This window comes from Pleurodeles waltl, chromosome 4_2, assembly GCF_031143425.1.
Source record: "Pleurodeles waltl isolate 20211129_DDA chromosome 4_2, aPleWal1.hap1.20221129, whole genome shotgun sequence".
NCBI lineage: Eukaryota > Metazoa > Chordata > Amphibia > Caudata > Salamandridae > Pleurodeles > Pleurodeles waltl.
In genome coordinates, this window is record NC_090443.1 from 368,250,395 (window position 1) to 368,272,250 (window position 21,856).

General features: G+C 45.2%; 1 protein-coding gene across 1 annotated transcript in view; it reads left to right on the plus strand.

Moving 5' to 3' along the window:
• The window catches only part of LOC138293868 (cytochrome P450 2D14-like), a 298,270-nt gene that overhangs the window by 157,780 nt on the left and 118,634 nt on the right, over positions 1-21,856 (plus strand). The window contains exons 8-9 of the mRNA XM_069233169.1: positions 8,515-8,939; positions 17,902-18,075. Of these exons, the coding sequence (XP_069089270.1) occupies positions 8,515-8,939; positions 17,902-18,075 (599 nt within the window). The remainder of the gene's footprint in view (positions 1-8,514; positions 8,940-17,901; positions 18,076-21,856) is intronic.

Sequence of the window (21,856 nt, forward strand, 5' to 3'; positions counted from 1 at the left end):
TCCATATGGAGGGGTCACAAGGTCTCTTTCGGCAGTGGGGGAAGCATTGGTTAGATCTGTTTGCCTCGGCAGAGAGCTCGCAATGATAGCAATATTTTGCGCTGGTATTTCCAAGGTGGCAATCGCTGCTTTACACCTTTACTCTCATGCCACTTCTGCCTGGAGTTCTCAAGAACAGCAAGAACGACCAGGCCCAAGTAATCCTTGTGGCTCCGGACCAGACATGAAGAGTTTGGAATCCAGAGCTATTGAGCTTGGCCATCGATTTTCTGATCAGACTTCTTCTTCAGGAGGATCTTCTGTCGCAGCAGCAGGGGAGGGTCCTCCACCCGAACATGTACAGTCTCCCCTTTCTTGCATGGAGATTGAGCTGAAGCAGTTGACATGTTTTGACCTTCCATCCAAAGTCTGTAATGTAATCTTGGCAACCAGGCATCCCTTCACCAAAATGGTATACGCCTGTTGTTGAAAGAAATTTGTGGCATGGTGCACAGACAAGTCTGTTGACCCCATTTCTGTCCCACTGTCTGAGGTTATCCTTTCTCTAGCCCAGCAGGGCTCTGCTGTGTGCACTTTCAAAAGTTATCTGGCTGCCATTTCTGCTTTTTGAGGTTGCCTGATCAACCTTCCTTGTTTTAGTCTCCAATTGTAATAGGTTCCTTAATGGCCTTACTTGTACATTTCCTCCATCTCTATTATATATGCCCCCAAAGGCTTTGAATTTAGTTTTGACATTTCTGATGTGCACTCCTTTCGTGCCTCTCCACAATTGTCCATAACATCTGGCCACAGGGTGAGTGAGCTGAAGGCATTGTCATCTAAGCCACCCTATCTTTCCATCTATCCTGACAAAGCGGTGCTTCACACTAGGGCCTCCTTTCTGCCAAAAGTAGTTGCTCACTTCCATGTAGGACAACCCATCACTTGCCTACTTTTTATGCACCACCACATCCACATGGAATCCAGGATAGAACCCACTTCTGCACACAATAAAACCACCAGATTCGTATTAGAAAATGAAAAGGGGCAAACATGATCCATCGTCTCAGCCATGGCCATGGCTGAAGGGTAAGCATTCTGCGCCATGCCAGATGTCAAGCCACCAGTAGCTAAAGAGACTTGATCTCTGTAGTCTGGCTCATAAGAGGCGTCACGTTGCAACCACAAGCTCATTAGACTACTCCGGCGATGAGCCCTCATCGAGAACACGATCAGGTTTATGTCCATAGAAAGTACCTGTTGCAGACCAAGAAACACATCCAGTGCTTGTCTGAAAAAACATCATAAGCAGCAGAAGACAGGCTGCACTCAGCAGAGTACTGGTCGGAATGACAATGACCAGTCCTCATCAAGTTCTTCCAACAGTGCAATTCCAAAATACTGAATCATTGGTTCACAACACAGTTGGACTGGTGGGAGCTCCGCCACTCCTTTTAGTTGAGATTAAAAATAGCAACAGCAAAATACTGCCAATTAATGCCAAAGCAATCAGGAAACCTCTGAAAACATCAGAAAAAGTGAAAACTGTGAAAAAAGGCTGAAGGTATAACTCCAGTCTGGAAGGTGCTGACAAATTCACAACCTACAGCCCTAAAAAAAGTATACAGTCCCTGTGGTGTTAGATGCTTTGAAAATGCGACTGACCAGTTCACCAAAGTGTCTTGGAAAGTGTGTATTTGAAAAGGATTGTATCTCGGCTGACGACCTTGCCACTTGGAGGTCATATGTCTCATGGGCAGATGTAAGTGCCACGTGTTTTTGAGGCTAAAGTGCTTTTAGTCTGGTCAGCTTGCCGAAACTGACATTATAAGTAGCAATGTCAGGCCACATGTTTGTTACTTTTATCTGATGCATGGTCCGGGGGGGAGGAAGCACATTTCCACAACAGGTCACTGTTTGAGAAACAAGAACCACATAAGCGACACATGCTCCCATCCCACAATTCCCTTGATCACTCAGCATCAAGTAACTCCCATTCAAAAGTAACTGAAACACTGGACGAATCAAAGGGACGGGAATACCCTTCAAGTTGCAACCTAAATTTGCTACAGATGTAGTACATGCAATGCTACAAGTTTGTAAATAATGGAATGGCTTACAGAAGTTTCACATTAGCTTCAGCTGAGAAAAACCTCCTTCTCGCCATTCGGCATATGAAATCAAAGGGCAACTTTTACACCTCATGAATGTAACATTCTCCTAACTGCTCAAAACTGCAGACAAGAAAATGTTTCAACCACAAAGTGAATTGAAAAGTCACTATTGGCAGGGAGATTATTCCATGTACTAACCACATTGGTAATGGAGTTTTAGCTACAGAAAAACACAACTTTCCCAACTTCTCAAATGTTAAACATGATGTAACTAGCTACTTTCTTAGCCATTATCTGTTGTTTGCATGTTAAGCTAATTGGGACAAATAACTCTTTAGAGTTAATGTGCTTCCAGGGCACTTGTAACGTCCAAATGTTTCAGAACTTGTAACGTCCAAATCAGCTGCATAATTGTCCTAAGCTGACTTTCTCCATGGAGTAAAAATGACATATCATTATGAATAATGTCAATATCAGAATACACATTGTTGTTTCATGTGTATATGTGAGTGGGCAGGGTGTTCATACCATTGTCGACAATGGCTAAAGCTTTCTCTAAGTTCTCCTTATTTTTTTGCCTTAAACGTACAGCAGCTTCCATATGTGGAAGCTTCCAGATTTAATTATATATTGCATATAAGAATTATTTAGAGCGTGGTTTTCCAGGGTGTAAAAAGATGTCTTGCGAGTCCATGTCTTCAGAAAGGTGAGAAAGGTTTTCTTTTACAGCTGCTGGTGTGGAGTATCTTAACCATTGTTGACATAGTTTACCCATGCTGTATGTAGTCACAATACCGTGCTGTGTGATGACATAACGAGGGTCCAGTCTGCTCACTCTAAGAACCAGTGTAGAGTTGATAAAATTTGCATCACAACCATTTGTGTCCACTGGCCACACTAACCACCCGTTGGGACCTGAAAGTGATGAATTTAAGGTATTGTGCTGAACCCAACCATTGAGCTATTCTGTGGCGTTCAAAATATTTTGGCAATTGTCAAATGTTGCAACAGAGGGAATACTGGGCTCATTTATTTTTTTACTTTTGATAGTCCAAGGCAAGTTGTTTGCTGAACAGTGTAATTTAGAAAAAATCATTTGTAACGGAATTAAAAATGCTCTAAATCGAGCTTCTATGCCTTGTATCAGACAATGTTTAGTTACCCAAATTTTGAGTAAATCAACTTCTTCCAAAATTCATAGCCTTTAATGACCAACTGGTAGACAAAGGAATCTGAATTAACTTAGTGTCAGTTAGCAATATTTCCCCCTGCTTTTGAATTTAGCAATTTGAAATAATAGGACACAGGATTTGTGACATCATGCCCAGAAAAATAATTAAATTTCTCTACATATGTTTTGCAACTCCCCACTGGTGGAGCCTGACAGTGTTCCCATTGTGTGTAATAAAAAACGAATCTTGGAGTTCTAGCTAGATGTAAATAATAGTGTCTGTAATGATGGTAACAGAACGTTTCCCCGCAATTTGCTGTGTTCATGTATAATGCTTCATTTTCACACACAGTATAATATTCAATATCAGAAAGCATAGAATCAACAGTTTTTTTTACATCTCAGTAATCAGACACAACCCCAAGTGTAATAATGTAATTCATATAAACTTTGAAAAAAATAAGGAATTTGAATCGTTTCGATAGGACCAAATATATCAAAACATGGTTTATCCCAAACAAACCCATCAGGAACTGGAACAGCAGAAATGTTCACTAGTCTTTCCACACTTTATGTAAAGACACGTAAGACTTTAAAATCTCATCAACCGGTTCAACAGAAGAGCGCTTAGGAAGATAGTGACCATTTTTCAGCACAAAGAAGACAATAACAACCCCAATTCATAAAAGGAAGGCAAGCAATGTTAAAATGATCCACAGATAGTATCATGGGCGCAAATCGAATATTTTTGTTTAGGCCAGTTGAAAAACATATGTGTACCATGTGCTTGTGCAATAGCAGGTGCTGTAGAATCTGAAGGAAAATCATCAGTGTGAGCAAAGTAACCAGAAGCAGTCTGTACAAAAGCTGGTGCTGGAGGAAGAGGACTGGTAGATGTATATAAAGGTGGATCATCATAAACTATACCATCTGTTTGCGTTGCATTGGAAAATTGCAAATTAATATTATGGAAATTTCTTGTGAATGAGGTAGTGACAGGAATCAACAAAAGTTCATTCTCTACCCTCCCCAACCTCAGGGAATCAATTTCAGCAGTGTTTAATGCATGAAAGGGTATATCCTGTATGGTAGTGAGAGGTGCAAGGGAACTAACCAGGAATGCTTGTGGTCTACTGTGCAAGATCGGACACATAATGCAATTTGATGTGGTCAATTGAAAGAAAGTGGTTTTCTTTGTAACCAGGCAGTGACAGTAGGAAGGCAGTTCTGGTACCATATACTCCAAGAATCAGCACCAGTAGGATGGCCCAAACCTCTTTTTCATAGGGTCTTTACTCCAACTAGATCCTCAACTTTTGGAATCCGGCCTGTGGATGTTGTTAAATCCCTCTTTCCCAAGGAGGCAGCATTTGTTGATGCATTTTCATTGCAAAACTGTTGTAATTCCCAGTGGACAGTGACACATTTATGTCTAAAGGTTTTTCTGCTGCCACTGCGCCAGGACCATCAAGATCTGGGACATATATAGGGATGCCAAACAGGACTTCTTAGGGTGTCCCCTCACCAACTGATCTTCTAGTCAGATTGTTTAATGTTTTCTAGACTCCATACAAGTGATGGCTCCAACTATGACCTAAACCTTGTTCCCTAGCTGTTAAGGATTGCTTTAAGACTCCGTTTTTCCATTCCACTACCGGATTCCCCTCGGGATGATAGGGAGATAAGAAATGCGCCTCAAGGCCGATTGTTCTTATAGCGTTTCTGTATGCAGGGCCCTGGTCAGAAAGGAATACTTTGACTGCATATGTGCAGATAAAAACTTGCAAATCTTTAAAAGCAGTTTGAGCATCCGCTGATTGTTGTGGCCACACCCAAAGGAATCTGGAGCATGAGTCTACAGCAAGTAGAATATATTTTTATTTACCATCAGAATTTAAGGGCCCAATGGGTCAGGTGCACACACTGCATGGGTTTGTTTGGTATTAGGAGGAGTGTCTGCGAGGGATGTTTGATGGTGGAAGTTTGAATTTACTGACAAATTTTACAGCTATTGCTTGGTCTTTTTGTATAGACCCTGCTACCAGTATCTTTTTTGTAGTAGAGAAATAGTAGCCATCACACCAGCATGGGCAGAAGCAACACCCTCATGAGCTGCTTTGATCAATTGTAGCCTGCGGTCTCGGTTGGGGATCACACGATCACCCAAACCTGGTACTGTAACAAAGGAAATATTTTGGGCAGTTAAGTGGTAGGAATATTTGGTAGGGTATGCTTTTGGTAAGGGCATGAATTCAGCTGAAGCATTCACAGCAGCCAAGATGTCATCATCCACTCTTGTTTGAGAACGAGTTATTGCAGCAACAGAAGCGGTAGCAACTGCAGATATGGCAGCTTCATCTGCCACAGAGTTTCCTACAACATGTATTCTAACATATTGGTGGCCCAGTGTATATATTATATGAGCCTGTGGTAGTTTGTTTTTGAAAACCTTCCTCCACAAGAATTTGTGTTTAATGGTGTTTCCTTTTGAATCTTTGAATCCCTTTAGGCACCAGTAGTGTAAGATTTCATCCAAGGACTGGACATGTTACTATGAATCGCACACAATCAGTTTTGGTAGTTCAGGCCCCCATGCAGCACTACCTGTTGCTGCTGCTGCCCAGTACTCTGAGACTCCCTGGCTCTGAGGTGTTCAAGGCCCTCCTCCACCTGCAGGCACCCACCTGCACCTCATCCCTGGTGACCAGTGGTGGTCTTCTGTCTCTCTCACTGCTGCCTTCTGTCTTTTTATGCTGTTGTTGCCTTTGTTTTCATTTCTTTTACTCTTTTTTTGCATCTTTCACTCTTTTTGCCTCGTGTTGCCCTTCTTTACCTCCTTTGGTGATCCTCGCGCTCCCCCTACGGCCTGCCCCCTCTCAGCACTGTCTTTCAGCCCTCCTAACTCCCAGCTGAATGACCCCTTCCACCTCCCTCCCCTTCTTAATGGCACCCATTGCACAGTAAAGGGGTGACTTCACTGACTTCTGGACAGCATGAGCCTCGCTCCCCCTGTGCAGCACCATCTTTTGTAGCTGTGGCCCGGCATCCACCCACAGGCGTCCACTTGCGCCTTATCCCTGGTGGCCAGTGGTGGCCTTCTGTCTCTCTCCATGCTGCCTTCTGCCTTTTTTTTGCTCTTTTTGCCTTTTACTCGTTTTACTATTTTTTGCCTCTTTCATCTTTGTGCCTCATGCTGGCCTCCTTCGGCGATCCCCACACTCGCCCTGCTATACCTGCAGCCCCATTCCCTCACAGCGCTGTGTTTCCGCCCTCCCGCCTCCCAGCTGAGCGATCCCTCCCACCTCCCTACCCTTCTCAATGAAGGCCGCTGCACAGTTAAGGGGCAACCTCACTCCCTTTGAGCAGCACCACCTGCTGCTGCTGCTGCCCGGCATCCTCTGAGCCTGCCTGGCTCTGAGGAGTCTGAGGCCCTCCTCCACCCACAGGCACACACCTACGTCTCACCCCTGGTGGCCAGTAGGTGCCTTCTGTCTCTCTCACCGCTGCCTTCTACCTTTTGTTGCTCAATTTGACATTTTTTTACACTTTTTTGCCTCTCACTTTTTTTGCCTTGTGTTGCTCTTCTTCGCCTCCTTTGGCAATCCCTGCGCTCACTCTGCTGCTGCTGCCCCTGCAGCCCGCCCCCCTCCCAGCGGTGTGTCTCCTGCCCTCCTTCCTCCCAGCTGAGTAACTCCTCCTCCCCCTTCCTAATGGGGCCAAAGGCGCACCAAAGGCAAGCCGGTCTGCACCTGGACTGTGATCAGCACCATAGATCCTGGTTCCTGCAACATCCATCGATACGACACAAGCACCCTGACCGCTCTTAACACTGGAGGTTCCACCACCTGCCACCATGCCTTGCCCAAGGACACTCACAGCCCATTCTCCTTGTGCAACTGCACCTTCAGCTGTTCACGTGGACTAAACCGTCCCTTCCCTTGACTACACAGACACATCAGATATATACTACTTAACACTCGCTCCCTCATCAAGCGCGAGTTAGAAGTTTGGGACCTCCTCAACTCCATCACCCCCAATGTCGCCTTCTTAACGGAGACCTGGATCACCACCTCCTCAGCACTGGACATCGCCACTGCCATCCCCGATTGCTAAAACATCTTACATCAAGACCGCTTCAACCAACTGGGAGGAGGCGTTGCCGTCGTTCACAAAAGCTCACTCTGCCTCTCGTCCAACGTCGATCTCCAGACCCTTGTCACTGAACACCTGAACTTTCAGATCCAGACAAATCCAAACACCACCCTCTGCAGCACCCCCATCTACAGACCCCCCTGGACCCTGACCCCCTTTCAGCAAAGCCCTGGCCAACTTCATCGCTCCCCATGCCCTCACCTCAACGGACTACATACTCCTCAACAACCCCAACTTCCACCTCAACAACCACTGCAACCTTCATTGACAACCTCGCCACCATCAGGCTCAAGCAACTGGTCAACCTCCCCACATACTCAGCAGGACACACCCTCAACCCTGTCTTCTCCACCGGAAACCACATCTCCTTCTCACACACCTTCGAACTCCACTGGACCAATCACAACTGCGTCCACTTCTCCTTCACCAAGACAATCGAATGGCACCACACCCACCACCCCCTTCGCAGGAACTGGACCAAGGTCACCAAAGCCCAGATCACCCCCGCTATCCGCCCTACTACAGGACACCATGGACGACAACACCTTGGCCCACAACCTCCACCAATGGATCACCGACTGTGCCAACTCACTAGTCTCTCTAAGGAACACATGTAGACGACTCAAGAGAAAGTAGAGAAGCAGTAAAAACTCAACAGATCAGAAAGCCTTCAAAGATGCTGTCACATCACACCTCCGGCTCATCAGATCAGCTAGAAAATTGGCCATTAAGGAGCGAATCATCACCAGTGCACACATCAGCACAGAACTTTTCACCATAGTCAAGGAATTCACAGAACCTGGCACGGACACCACAGACATCCTGCCCTCCCACGACCTCTGCGACAAACCTCGACATCTTCCACCGAAAAATGCAGGACATCTACGAAGGATTTGCAAGCAGTTGTCTTCCCCCTCCTGCCCACCAGCACCACCAGAGACTCCAACCACTGAATCCTCCTCACCCCGGAAGACACCCTGAAGCTCATGAATGCCATCCACTCTGGGGCACTCTTGGACCCATGCCCCCACCACATCTTCAATCAGCCTAGCGCCACCATCGCACCTGAACTATGTGGCACTATCAACCGCTCCATAGGGACCACCACCTTGCCTGATGCCTGGAAACACGCAGAGATAAACCCCCTACTGAAGAAGCCCTCAGCAGACCCAACAGAACTGAAAAACTACAGAGCGATGTCAGTGCTCCCTTTTCCAGCCATGGTAATTAAAAAAGCAATCAATGCTCAGCTCACCGACTTCATCGAGATCAACGACATCCTCGACCCCTCCCAATCTGGATTCAGGAGCAAACACAGCATTGAAACTGCACTCCTAGCAGCCACAGATGACAGCTGCACTCTACTGGACTGCAGCAAAACAGCAGCCCTCATCCTCCTCGATCTCTCCTCTGCCTTCAACACTGTCACCCACACCTCCATGTGCACCGGACTACACGATGCCGGCATCCACAGCAAAGCCCTGGAGTGGATCCGCTACTTCCTCTCCGTCCAAACCCAGAGAGTCTGGCTCCCACCTTTCACCTCAAAGCAGATGGAAACCAGATGTGGAGTTCCCCAGGGCTCCTCCCTGAGCCCCACTCTCTTCAACGTCTACATGACCCACTCACCGAGATGGTCATACACCATAGGCTCAACATCGTCAAACAGATCATTCTCTCCCTCACCGACGAACCAGCAACAGCCAAAAAGAACTTTCACAATGGAATGAAGCAGTCACCAATTAGATGAGAGACAGCTACCTCAAGCGCAACTCGGACAAGACGGAGATCCTCATCCCGGGCCTAAACTACTACCAGAAGGGACAAGTCTTGGTGGCCCAATGCCCTCAGAACTGCCCCATCTCCTTGCGCCATCTCCCCATCTCCTACCGACCACATATGCAACCTCGGTATCATTCTCGACTCGTCACTGTCCAAGACCCACAAATTCAACACTGTTTCATCCGTGTTCTTCCACGCTCTCTGCCTGCTCCGGAAGATCTTCAAGTGGATACCCATCGACGCAAGAAAGACAGTCACCCAGGCACTCGTCAGCAGTAAATTTGACTACGGCAATTCACTTTATGCCAGAATAAACAAGAAACTCCAAACTAGACTCCAAAAAATAAAGAACACTGCGGCCAGACTGATCCTGGATATCCCCTGCAACAGCCACATCTCAGTCCACCTGAGAGATCTACACTGACTCCCCGTCAACAAAGGCATCACTCTTGAGCTTCAGACATGTGTACAAGACCCATCTTTCCTTCTGCACACCCTCCAGGCAACTCTGCTCTGCTCAGCTGGCCCCGCCACCATCATCAGGATCTGGAAAAACACGGCTGGAAGAAGATCTTTCTCCTACCTCTCCGCACAGAGCTGGAACACAATCCACCTCAGGTAGTCCACCTCTCTGGCTCGGTTCAGGAACAACCTTACGACCTGGCTCTTCAACTCACTGCATCCCCTAGCTAGCACCATGAGACCACCCAGGTGATAAGTCTTGCTTTATAAATGCTGATTGATTGATTGAGAATCTAAATGTTCCAGTGCCATAAGCAATGCTTTAAGCTCTGCCAATTGTGCTGTGCAGTCTCCTAGGGACTGCATGTAGGTTTTTTTGAGGGCGGAATTTTCCATCCTTCATAACTCCACAAAATGTTGTGCAAACCGCAGAGTATTGTTGTTTATTCTTTACATACAGCTAGTGGAGCTGAACCATCAGAGTAAATGATGATTTTGTTTTTGTCAAGAGACCTGTGGTAGTCTAGCTCATATTGCAAATTGGATGTTTGTAATTTTGGGTCAAAAAAGTAGTCAACATCAGTGGCAGTCAAGGAGCAGCTGGTGTACTGCCAATGCTGGTGCATCACCTTTAATATTATTTAAAATAATTGAGGTGGCTCAGCACAATTGGCTATTAATTTCATCCTTAAATCCACTGCAGGTGCTGCCCCATGTTCGTTTTGTATTTGTTTTAACACTTCCGGAAGATTCGCAAGTGTCGGTGTACCATGCGTGGTCGTATAAATTACAGCAACTACTGTGCCTCAAGTGGCAGTCTTCTATGGAGGGAACCTTCTCAAATGGCAAGCATCTTGTGAGAATTCTATGTTTATCTTGGGGTCCCATATGGGGAAATACTGCTTCCATCATGTATGGTGGGAATTTTACCCATTATTGAGTGAACAATTGCCAGGTTTATTCCGGGTGCAACCAATTGTGGAGCAAATGCAGCAGCCCTTGCTGGGGCGGTATTTAAAATCCATATCATGAATTGTATTAAGCATTTGTATATCCAAACTTAAATTATTATATAGTGGGCACAGATCCGCTGCCTGTACGTTTTGTATGTTGGCAAATGGTGTATATGCAGCCATTTTTGGCCATGTAGGTCCATCATTACTTAAAGGACCTAGTCTAACGTTATCAATAACATGGTGAAAGGCACCTTGACACCAGTTATGGTGTTCTTGATATGTAAGTGGTTCGTTGAAAACCCACATTATATCCAAGTGTAGGATTCCAAGCTTGCAACTTGTTATGATTTGTGGTGTAGAATTAGTACTCTGAGTCAAGGTGGTGAATCCAAACGTATTTATTGGTGCCCATTTGGCCAGAGGGTCAAAAATGTTTATTGATGTCCTTTTGGAGAGAGAATTGTAGACTTTTGAATGGACAGCCAACACATTTTTTGCTCCCTATGGTAGGTCAACCTGGGGCTTTTTCAAGGCTAGTAATACTCATCAGAGCGAGTACATTATTTGGGACAAGTATTTGCCATACAGTAAATTTAGTCAGTCTTATGAGCGCAGTGGATGTCCTGTTTCGATAGGTCATATAACAGGTTAAATCCCTCTTTGCTGTATGGCGTTCTAGTCCAACACCATATTGGTTGCGTTCTTGATATGTAAGTGGTATTTCGAGATATGCATATGCTCTGTATTGTATAGGTGGATTTGCTACAATGTATGTAGAAAAGTGTTTGAATTTGCATCTGTGGAAGGAAAGATGACATAAAAGAAAAGTTCTGTTCTATAAGAGTTCTGTGCCTCTTCCATAAACGTAACATCTGCACCCCCATTAGCAAGCCCATTAGCAAGTAGATGTTGTGTGAGAGGTTGTCTCATGTTTACTTGAATCACCACCGGTTGTGGTTGTGCCATATTTAAAAATTGAAAATTTAGAGATAGAAACATCAAATGGGATATCCTTTTAAGGTTCAACCTTCAAACTAAAAATAGGCACTATCTATTTACCTGAGGAGGATTTTTTCCCTAACACCACGAATGTCTCCATACAAAGGTGATTAGGGTACCTTTGGCATACAACAGAGATCCATAATTTTGTGCCTGACCAACGTTGGTAGTGCAATGTTGTGCATGTTTAGGGTGGCAGCACCACTGGAAACTGTTGACCTAACTCCTTACTAACTCTCAGTGCCTCACCCAGCCCTAAAAAAGGAAAGAGTGACAGGTTTAGGTTGCCACAAATCATCTGACTCCTCAGGGAAGTCGTCGTGAACAGATTTTACCCCTTTTGCTCAGGTACACCCACATGCCAGAGCAGAGTAAAGATGCAAGATAGATTTCAATGCATTAATTGAACCAATTGCATCCTATGGGAAAAAGCATGAGCTGTGATAACTAAGCGGATGAAACATAATAAAGTGATCATTCCTACAATCAGTGTGAAGAAGATAAACAACCTCACCATTTTGTATGATCCTAAAAGGCTAAAGATTCCTACCTACACCCTACGTCTACAAACCTGAGAGCATAGCGGTGGTAACCCTTCTGCCTGTCCCGATCTAAGGGAAAGATCCCGACCCCATGTCTCAAACAGTAGGAAAGATTCTGTGTATTATCTGAATAGCAATCCCCGCAGGTAGCTGAAGAGTCAGTGCTAAGATCAGCAAAGTTGTCAATGGAATAGTGTTTGACCAAAGACAGCCATGACTAGAATGCCCCCCTCAGGCCTATGTGATATTTATATAATGAATCTTATAGTGTTCTAAGAACAGGCCTGACTTGGGGACTGACTCCTGTGCTCCTGGAGTAGCAATACGAGTTGGAATATCATGCACTGAACATGACAGCCTTGAACAGGGTACAAAGTGTAGTGTGTACAAGGGGCTGATAAAATGTGCAGAGTAACAACTATGTCTTCTAAAAAGGAAGCCGCTGATTCAAATATACAAACAGCAAGCTGAAAGCTGGCTGTGCTATAAAATAAGAGCTGAATAAAAGTTAAAAACAGATGGTATGGGCCTCAGGGTAAAAAAGGGTGTCAACCCAGGGCCTATGGAGAACCCACAACAATATTTTTGTAATGTTCATGGTCATGTGCAGTTTGAAAAGTTACTGTGCAGCCAACTGGTGGAGGGTTATTGTACAGCTATGCATTGCAATATGACTTCCACAAAGTTTGCAGACAGCATCATAAATGAAAGCAATTAGTCTTTGAACTACAGAAATGAAGAGAGGAAACACCAGTGTGCCTTCCCTGGGCAGCTCAGTGCACTACCTGCAAGATCTAAGGAAAGGAGACCTCCAAAGGCCCTTGAAACGCTAGCCTAGGGGAGGAAGCTTTCTATTCCTGGGCCTCACAGTACTGTGCCATGATGGGAGCACCCATTACAAAAAATCAACCCTGGTTCCTATGTCAATGAGATATAAATGTAAAGAACAGACTCCACACCTTACACACCAAATCTCGAGGGCACTCTCCCATGTTTGGTTGACACCTTTCTGTTACCACTTTGCAGGACATGGTGCGCTTGTGGTTTCACCAAGAAGATTTCGTTTTTGGAGGTTAGCAAAAGTTGCTCAGTTTCATTTTCGATGTTTCATCCCATAACAAACTGCCCATAAACACGCCCCTAGCTTAAATCAGATAATAAAAGTAGAGTACCTTCCACCCCTGGGCCCCATAGTGTAGGACAATGACTGTGATTTCTAGGGGAGGGGGGCCCTCTCTTGGACTTTGCAAAGTTGCATTATAGCTGCAACACCCATGGTAGAGGAGACAAGTGGTATTGCAATGGTGTCATTGGCCCCGGTGTAAGTAAGGTAAATGCACTGCCGCCCTATCCACATGTTGGACAGTAAATAACTCTCTTAGTTTGGTTAAATTGAGCATCACACTCCTATAGCTGCTGATGCTATTGCACCTGCTGCACTGTTCACTGCTATCCCCTGAAAGGGGCTTCATCACCTGCGCCTCACAGCCATGGTCCAGCATTGTGTGCCTAGTCATTAGGCCTTGCAGTGCTGGACCAACTGTGTGAGGTCCAGGGAAAAGGTAGCCCTCACTGGACCTCAGAGCTCTGGATCTTGGCTAAGAGGCCCATGCGAGAGGGGCTAATGGCGTAAGAATGGTGCCATGTACCCAGAAACAAGCAAAGCAGATGGGCTACCAACAACACATTCACTTGCAGGACAGTACAATACAGCTATAATTAGGGGTTATCACTCCCTGACACCACTACACCTTCTGCACTGTTTATAACTATGCCACTGAGGAGGCCCTTTCCAATGGACCACGCAATGCGAGACCCAGAGTTGGTGGCCCCATTCCCTGGACCTCAGAGCCATGGTTCAGCACTATAAGGCGATGGTGAAGAAGGTTTCTAAACTGTGCCTCGCACTGCTAGACCTTGCATAGGCTTTGGAGTGCTTAGTCATGGCTGTGGGGCTTATGAGAGAGGCGCCATTGACTTAGCAATGATGCCACGGGCCCTGGTACAAGCAAGGAAAATACCTTTCCTAAATCCACTGACTGGACAGTCCTGGGCCCTGGGGCTAATGCACCTGCTGCCCTATTGATAGTTAGCCCCTTGAGAGGGGCTAGTTTCCTGAGCCTCATAGCGCCCAGACTTTTAGGCCCTTGGAGAGGGGAACCCTTCCCTGGGCCTTACATTACTGTACACAGCTGTGAGCCCCAGGGAAGGGGAACTCTTCTCCTTGATGTTGCAGCACTGGATCATGCTGCAAGGCAGCCGGCAGCAGGTCAGTATTCCCCTAGGCCTCACAGCCATGTTCCAGACTGCCAGGCCCAGGGGAAAGGCCGTCTTTCCCTTGACCTTGCAGACCCTCTTCCTCCAGGAAATCGCACAACGCCTTGCCCCACTGTAGGGCAAAACATGATTGTGATTGGTAGAATGCATAACAGTGTCAGGGGGCCCCATGAAGGTGAGATGGTGTGGGCCATGGGCATCTACTCACACTGTCCACGGCTAGCGACAACCTTATTATATGTGCATGCATGTTTATGTCTCTGTGTGTCCATGTTATTGATGTTATCTAATTCAAGTTTAGATATGGGTGAGCCCATGAAGACTTGAGCTGGATCTGGCACTTCTCCAGGTCCTCTTGATCCTTCAAGCCCACACTAGAGCCAAGCTTTTATATGGACTCTGTCTGTCACCCAGAAGGTACTCCAATCTCAAACTTCCCCTCCTCCTACCCCCAACCCCTTCCTGTAGCAGAGATGGTACTGTCCAAAGCTATACAATTGGTCAGCCCATCTGAACTGCTGCCTTATCTTCAGAGACGGAGGGAAAAAGCCCACACTTTGTGAGCTCCGTTTGAGTGCCTCTGCAGCTGAGCTCTGCGGTTCACTTGGCTGTACCTGAAGACCTCTAATTCGATTGGTTCTACAAGATCTTTGTTTTGTTTAACATTTGTAATTGCCGTCATTGCAGATGCCAAGAGATGTAGAGTATTTCGTGAAATCCCTTCAATTGGTCGCATTGTTAGCTGGTGATAGAATAGCCTGCATTCCATTAGCTTATTAAGGTTTTTTTTCTAGAAATACTTCTAGTGAAAATTTGGTTTAAAACGGTATAAGTGTATTTATTTAAAACATACTGATATTGCATCTCAAAACCCTAGGTGTGGCACTGCAGGTGCTATGGCAGCAGGGCCGAGAAGTATGAGGGGCCCACATCACCTCAATTAGTGTCAAACCAGGGGATCGGCTTAATTTCCCACATTGCATTAGGGCATTTAGCACCCTTGCTACACGCTCCTCAAAACATTGTATGAAAAGCATTAATAGTCAATCAGATCTTAATTTCTTTGGTTAAGTATAACAATAAATACACACACAAGAAAATCAATCAAAACTTTAAAAGCAACCAAAACCCTTAAAACACCTAAAAACAGTTTATGTAAATAATCACTAAGACAATCACAGTAAAAAGTTGTGGCATGGGAATAAAGAATGCATCTTATCCAAGGGCAGATCCTACTTAAAACCACTATAATAGTCTTACAGACCACATCTTTTCCTATTTCTAGTTGCAGCCACTAAAAACTTGCAGCACAAAGAGTCCAGAGAACTTAGTAGCATGTGGAGATAAGTCAGGGCCAGTCTAGTTTGTACAAAGCCCTTCCCTTGCAATAATGACAGAATAAAACACTGGCGTAATAAACAAAAATGCTCACAGAACATCACAAAGTGGAGGGTATCCTGTGGGGGAAAATCATCATAGGTGCAGGGGCCCTCTGCCTTCTGTCTCCCCTGGGGTACAGCGATCAGCCAATGTAGGAGATTTAGGCCCTCATTCTGAGTGTGTCGGTCTCAAAACCACCACAAACCGCGATGGCAGTCGGACTGCCGCAGACAGGGCGGTCCGACTGCTCTTTTATGACCATGGCAGTGGGCCACAGTCTGACCGCCAGCACCACCAGGTTGCTGCCTGTCGACAGCCTGGTGGTCTCGGTGGTCGCAATCCGCCAGGGCAGCACTGCCATGGGGATTACAAGTCCCCTTTCCACCATCCTTTGCATGGCTGTCTCACCAACATACAAAGGCTGCCGGAAAGGGGTGCCCCTGCACTGCCTATGTACTTGGCATGGGCAGTGCAGGGGCTCCCATGGACAGCTCTGTCACGCATTTTACTTCCCGAATTACGGGCAGTGAAATGCACGATGGGTGCTGTCGCACCCAATGCACCACAACATTGCCGCTGACTCGATTACAAGCCGGCATCAATGTTGTGGTGAAAAAATGTTTTCGCCCGCTGGCCCAGAAGAAAACTCCTAATAGGGCGGCCAGCCTACCGCCAGCACTGTCACAGAAGACTGCCAAAGTCATAATGAGGCCCTTAATCCGATTCTATTTTGAAGGAAACAGTGATAGGTTAACAAAGTCTCCTAACAAATAGGGTTCTCTTGAAGGAAAAACTTAACACAATGTAATAGACAAGAAATGCGTCTTAACCCAATTCAAATATCTCTTAGTGAGCTTATTAGGAGACACAAACAAATCGGGCGTCCCAGTTTCTGCACCACAGTCTTAATGTAGGGAAGCCAAGGGATACTATTTGATCCCTCCAAAGACAAGCAATCTTTGACTATTTTTGGGTTTAAGTCCAGAATGGGGTTAATCCAGGCTCTGATCCAAAGCAATAGGGAGGATAGTGCCACCAGATCAGAAATGTATCCCAACCTGAATACTTCATGACAGTTTCTGTTTAAGAGGCTACAGATTGTAGAACAGAGAGCTAATTTCACAAAAATGTATTCTCCACTATTTGTAGATCCCCATGGTCCTTATATCACCAAATATCACTCCCTTAACAGGCGATAGAAATACATGTTGCCTTATATACCTACAACAGGTCCTGCACTGGTTTGGCCTCCAATCTTTAAGCAAAATCATGGACTGCAGCAGCAGCTCTTGACATGGAATTTCTTATTGCTTTTCTTATCAGAACCCATGAACCCCTCTCATTGAACAGAACTCTAAGATAAGAAAAGGTGGATTCCCTGGTTAATTAATACATTAATACTCGCCTCGTGGCCGAATTGAACAAAGTGAAACCATGAAAACCTAGGTGCTGTCTAGGCTCCGCTATATGTTCCTAGGCAATTACTTTATTTTGCTGTACCTCCTTTTCTTTCATCATCCCATTTCAGAGCAGCTAATAATACATCAGTTCAGTTTAATAAACTCTACAAAACCTATATCGGATGCAGATTAATAAATTATACTATAGCTCCATCTGTAATAACATAGGCAACATACAGAATTCCCTTGACAACTGACTTGCCCCTTTCTTCGCAAATGGGATTGTGGTCAAGCTAGACGTATGGGGGAGGTCTCGAACCTTCGCAAATTCATGTTAAAAAAACTGCCACTTCTACTAAATGCCACTAATCACATATTCTAATGCACCAAAGTGAAAAGCTTCCTTGTGCTCAAGAGATGCACATTTTTGAATTTGGAAGAGTCTGTATTATATTTTAAATGTCCTTTATTGCACTATTTGTATTTAAATTCTGTTGATGGCTGGGCTTGTGCTGTGGCACTTTCAGCCAAGCCAGGCTATTTCTTCGGCTCCGACTAGGCTCTCCCTGTTAATTTGCTTGACTGCCACATTTCACTCTATAAATATTGTTGAATACCTCTCTTTTGTATGTCTTGTGATCAATTTCCCTGTTTTTGAGAATCTTCTCTCTTACTGTTACCCTGTAGATACTAAACGTGGTTCCAGCATTGGTGCATATTCCTGGTCTTGTTGGGAAACTATTTCAACCAGAAAAAGAGCTACTGAAGTTCATCAGGGATTCTGCTGAGGAGCACAAGGCGACGCGTGATCCTTCGGTGGTACGGGACTTGATTGACGCGTTCCTAGAAGAAATCGAAAAGGTATGAGGCAGGCATGAATACAAAGATACTTTTTAGTTTGAAATATGGTAGTTGAAAAGAGATTTCTCTAGCCATTGGCTTCCAACACCTATCACTCATAAAATCCAGCCTGATCTAACACAGGCAATAATCTAAGTGCCAGATGTATCAAAGTACTGTTTTGCATTTCTTAACTAGCGAATTTTAAGAAATTGTTATTTAAGAAATGCAAAATGGTATGTAAGAAAATAGCGAAATATCGATTCCCTAATAGCGATTTCCACTGAGTCGCAATCGCTATTAGGGAATCGGTATTAAGAAATGCAACTCCATTTGTTCCTATGAGTCTTCAGGCCCATAGGCGCGAATGTTTTTGCATTTCCTAATTTGCGATTCCTTACTAGGGAATCGTAAATTAGGAAATGCAAAACCAAGGGCGCCGAGAGCCTGAGGCCCCCTTTGAAGTACTCCAAAATGTAATTGTGCACATGTGAAGTGCACACATGTCCTAGGGGTATGTGTGTGATACATGGCACTTTTAAAAACGCGTTTTAATGTATTTTTAAAAATTTCACAAGGCTACCACCAACTTGGAGTTGGTAGTAATTGCATTTCCTGAATGCTCAGTTCGCATTTAGGAAATGCTTGATACATGTGCATAGGGAATTGCAAATAGGAATTTCTTATTTGCAATTTCCTATTTACAAAATTGAGTCGCAGTTTTAGGGACTCACTATTTCAGCGATTCCTTAAAATTGCACTGCGAATCTCTTTCATACATTCTGTATGGCTATTTTGCATTCACAAACGGTGGAATTTTGTGATTTGCACCGTTTGCAATTGCAAAATAGTTTGATACATCTGGCCCTAAGCCCTTGCATTTGCCATTAATCACCTTTTGTATGCTAGTTCAAGAGGAAGTCCAGGAACCTCTATTTTTGCTGGGTATATCCACAACCATTTTCCTATGACATTTAAAGATTGCTACACAGAAGGCCATGTCATCCAATGGCAGCAGTGTGACAGAGTTCAGTGCGCATGACCAGAAGTGGATCTGTAAATAATGACAATAAAAATAACGTCAATACTACTAGCACTAGTAGTACTGCTAGTACTAATATAACAATATCATCCTCATTATCATTTTCCTAGTAATTAAGGGCCAGATGTATCAAGCTCCCAGTTTGCATTTCTTAAATAGCAAATTTTAAGAAATCACTTTTTAACAAATGCAAAATGGGATGTATGAAAATTGTGATTCGGTAATATCGATTTCCTAATAATCACAATCGCAATTTGCGCGTTCCAAATACCGAATCGCAAAAATAGCGAATCGGTATATGGAAATCGCAAATTGCAATACCAGAAATCTGGAACAGCCTGATGACATCACAACCAGGAAGTGAGTCAGTGCATGCTGTTTCCAGAAGCCATAGTAGCAGGCAGAGAGACCCAGCCAAGCACCAGGAGGCAGTCTTGAGAGTCAGCCAGGACCAAACAAAACAATGGCTACTGATGGGATTGGGAAGTACAAAGGAGAGAGGGAACGCAAACTTAAATTCAGTGAGCAGGGATTGGAGGTGCTCACAGAAGAGCTGGTCCGGAACCATGGCAATTTATTTAGAAAACACTCACTACAGGCGCCGGAAAGTGAGAAGAGAAAAATGTGGTCAGACATCCATACCAAAATACGTGCAGTGGGTGTTGCGCAGTGCTCCTTCGAGGAGTTACGCATCGCTGGTACGACTTGCGTTCACGTGCCAAAGAGAGGGTAGCAAGCAGGCTGAAGGAGGCAAGGAGCACTAGAGGAGGACCAACCACCCAGACACCATCTACACCAATGGAGGATATGGTGGAGTCAACACTGCTTCCTGAAGCTGTCAGTGGTGTCACTGACATTGAAACCTCAGGCACACCCAGCACCAGCAAAGGTAAGGGCAGTAATGATGTGTTTTCCCATATGTGCATGTACAAATGGCCCTTCGAAAATAGCTATGGAGCTATGCAGTGTGATAAGAAGTCCATGCCACATTTTACATACAGCACAACAATGCATTATAGGAGATGTAGTCCACACCCCCTACGGTGAATCTACCACATAAATAGCGAGATAGTGTAAAACCAAACAGATACACAATATAAAAGACTTTCAGAGATACTATGCCAGGGTCCATTTAATCCTATTACGCAACTGTGAGAGTACATATCCAAGGATGACATGCTGCGCATTGTTGTTGCAGATGTTCGGGGCCCTGACGCAGCAGATTGTGGAAATGTGGGGGATTGCGAAAGTCTGCAACAGTCTGACTCAAACACCAGTGAGTCCATCATACAAGCACCAACTAGACGCACAGGGCAAGAGTGCTTCCCCTCCCTGAGTATAAACTGGACATAGATGAATTGCTGGATGAAGTACCCACACCACCCCCAGAAGCTAGAAGCACCGACAGACTGCAGTCCCTGACCCAGCGTCAGTCCACTCCCATCAGGAGGCGTTGCGAAGAAGGCAGACAGTGGACAGAGGAAAGTGAGGGCCCATCACTGTTTGGTGGCCTTGAGGCTTCCATGCTGAAAGTACAGCGCCTGCAATGTAATCACATGAGGTCAATGCACAGGCAGTTGGTGTCAATCGATCATAACATGGGATCAATGCACAAGCAGTTGGAGTCTCTCAGTGACAACATGTGCAAGCTGCATGAGGAACAACGAACAGCAGCAGAACATGCAAGGGAGATGACAAATGCCATTAAGGAACTCTGTACTATGATGCAGGAGGAGCATGTCAGCCACCGTAGGTGCCATCACTAATTGATGGGCAGGTTGGAGGGGTTCTGCAAATCTGTAAATCGGCTCACTACCACAGCTGCTTTGGTGCTGTAGGCATGCAAGTGGAGATGGCACATTGCAGTCGGAATGTTGCATGAGGATTGGTGCAAATCACCAATGTTTTGGAAACAATGCATACAGCCCGGAGTGCTACAAACAGCAAACTGGGTGGTGGGGATAGTGAGAAGCTCTCTAGCCTCAGCAGTCTCACATCCCTGTGATGGATCCTAGACCTCGCAGTACCAGACACAGTACTGTCTCGAAACAAGCAACAAGAGGTTCCACCGAGACCACTGAGCACTCAAGTGGAGTGCATGGACGTAGATGTTGAGCGGTAAAGGGGACTTGCATATCATGTGGCAATGCAGTGATACTATGATGCTAAGAGTGTGGGACTGTAACTAGGACCTGTTTATGTATAGTGCTTACCTATGCCCTAATCACACATATATTACCTGAAGGCAAGGCAATAAAGATGCTGCCTACAGCAATACATAAAAGTAGAAGAGGTGTTGTCATTACTTACATCAGAAATAGTTGCGCGCGATCTCAGCACGTCTTTGTCTGCCTTGTGCTGCACTGCTTCTGACTGCTGGATGAAGTGGGGGCAAGGGATCATCATCTTCATCGGAGTCAGGCTCTGTGAGTTCCACTGGTATGCCCCTCGTTGTTGCGATGTTGTGCAACATAGCACATGTAGCCACGATTTTGCAGGTGTTTTCGGAGCTGTATTGCAGTGCACCACCACTCTTGTGCAGGCATCTGAAACAGCTCTTCAGCAGGCCGAAGGTCCTCTCTACAATGTTGCGTGTCGTCCTGTGTGCTGCATTGTACCTCCTTTCGCCTTGCGTGGCAGGATTCAGATAGGGTGTTAGGATGAAGGACCGCACTGCATATGCACTGTCTCCTAGAATGACAGGAGAGTAAAATGAGTAATTGTTATCCGTGACATCACATATACATTAAGGCAACATTG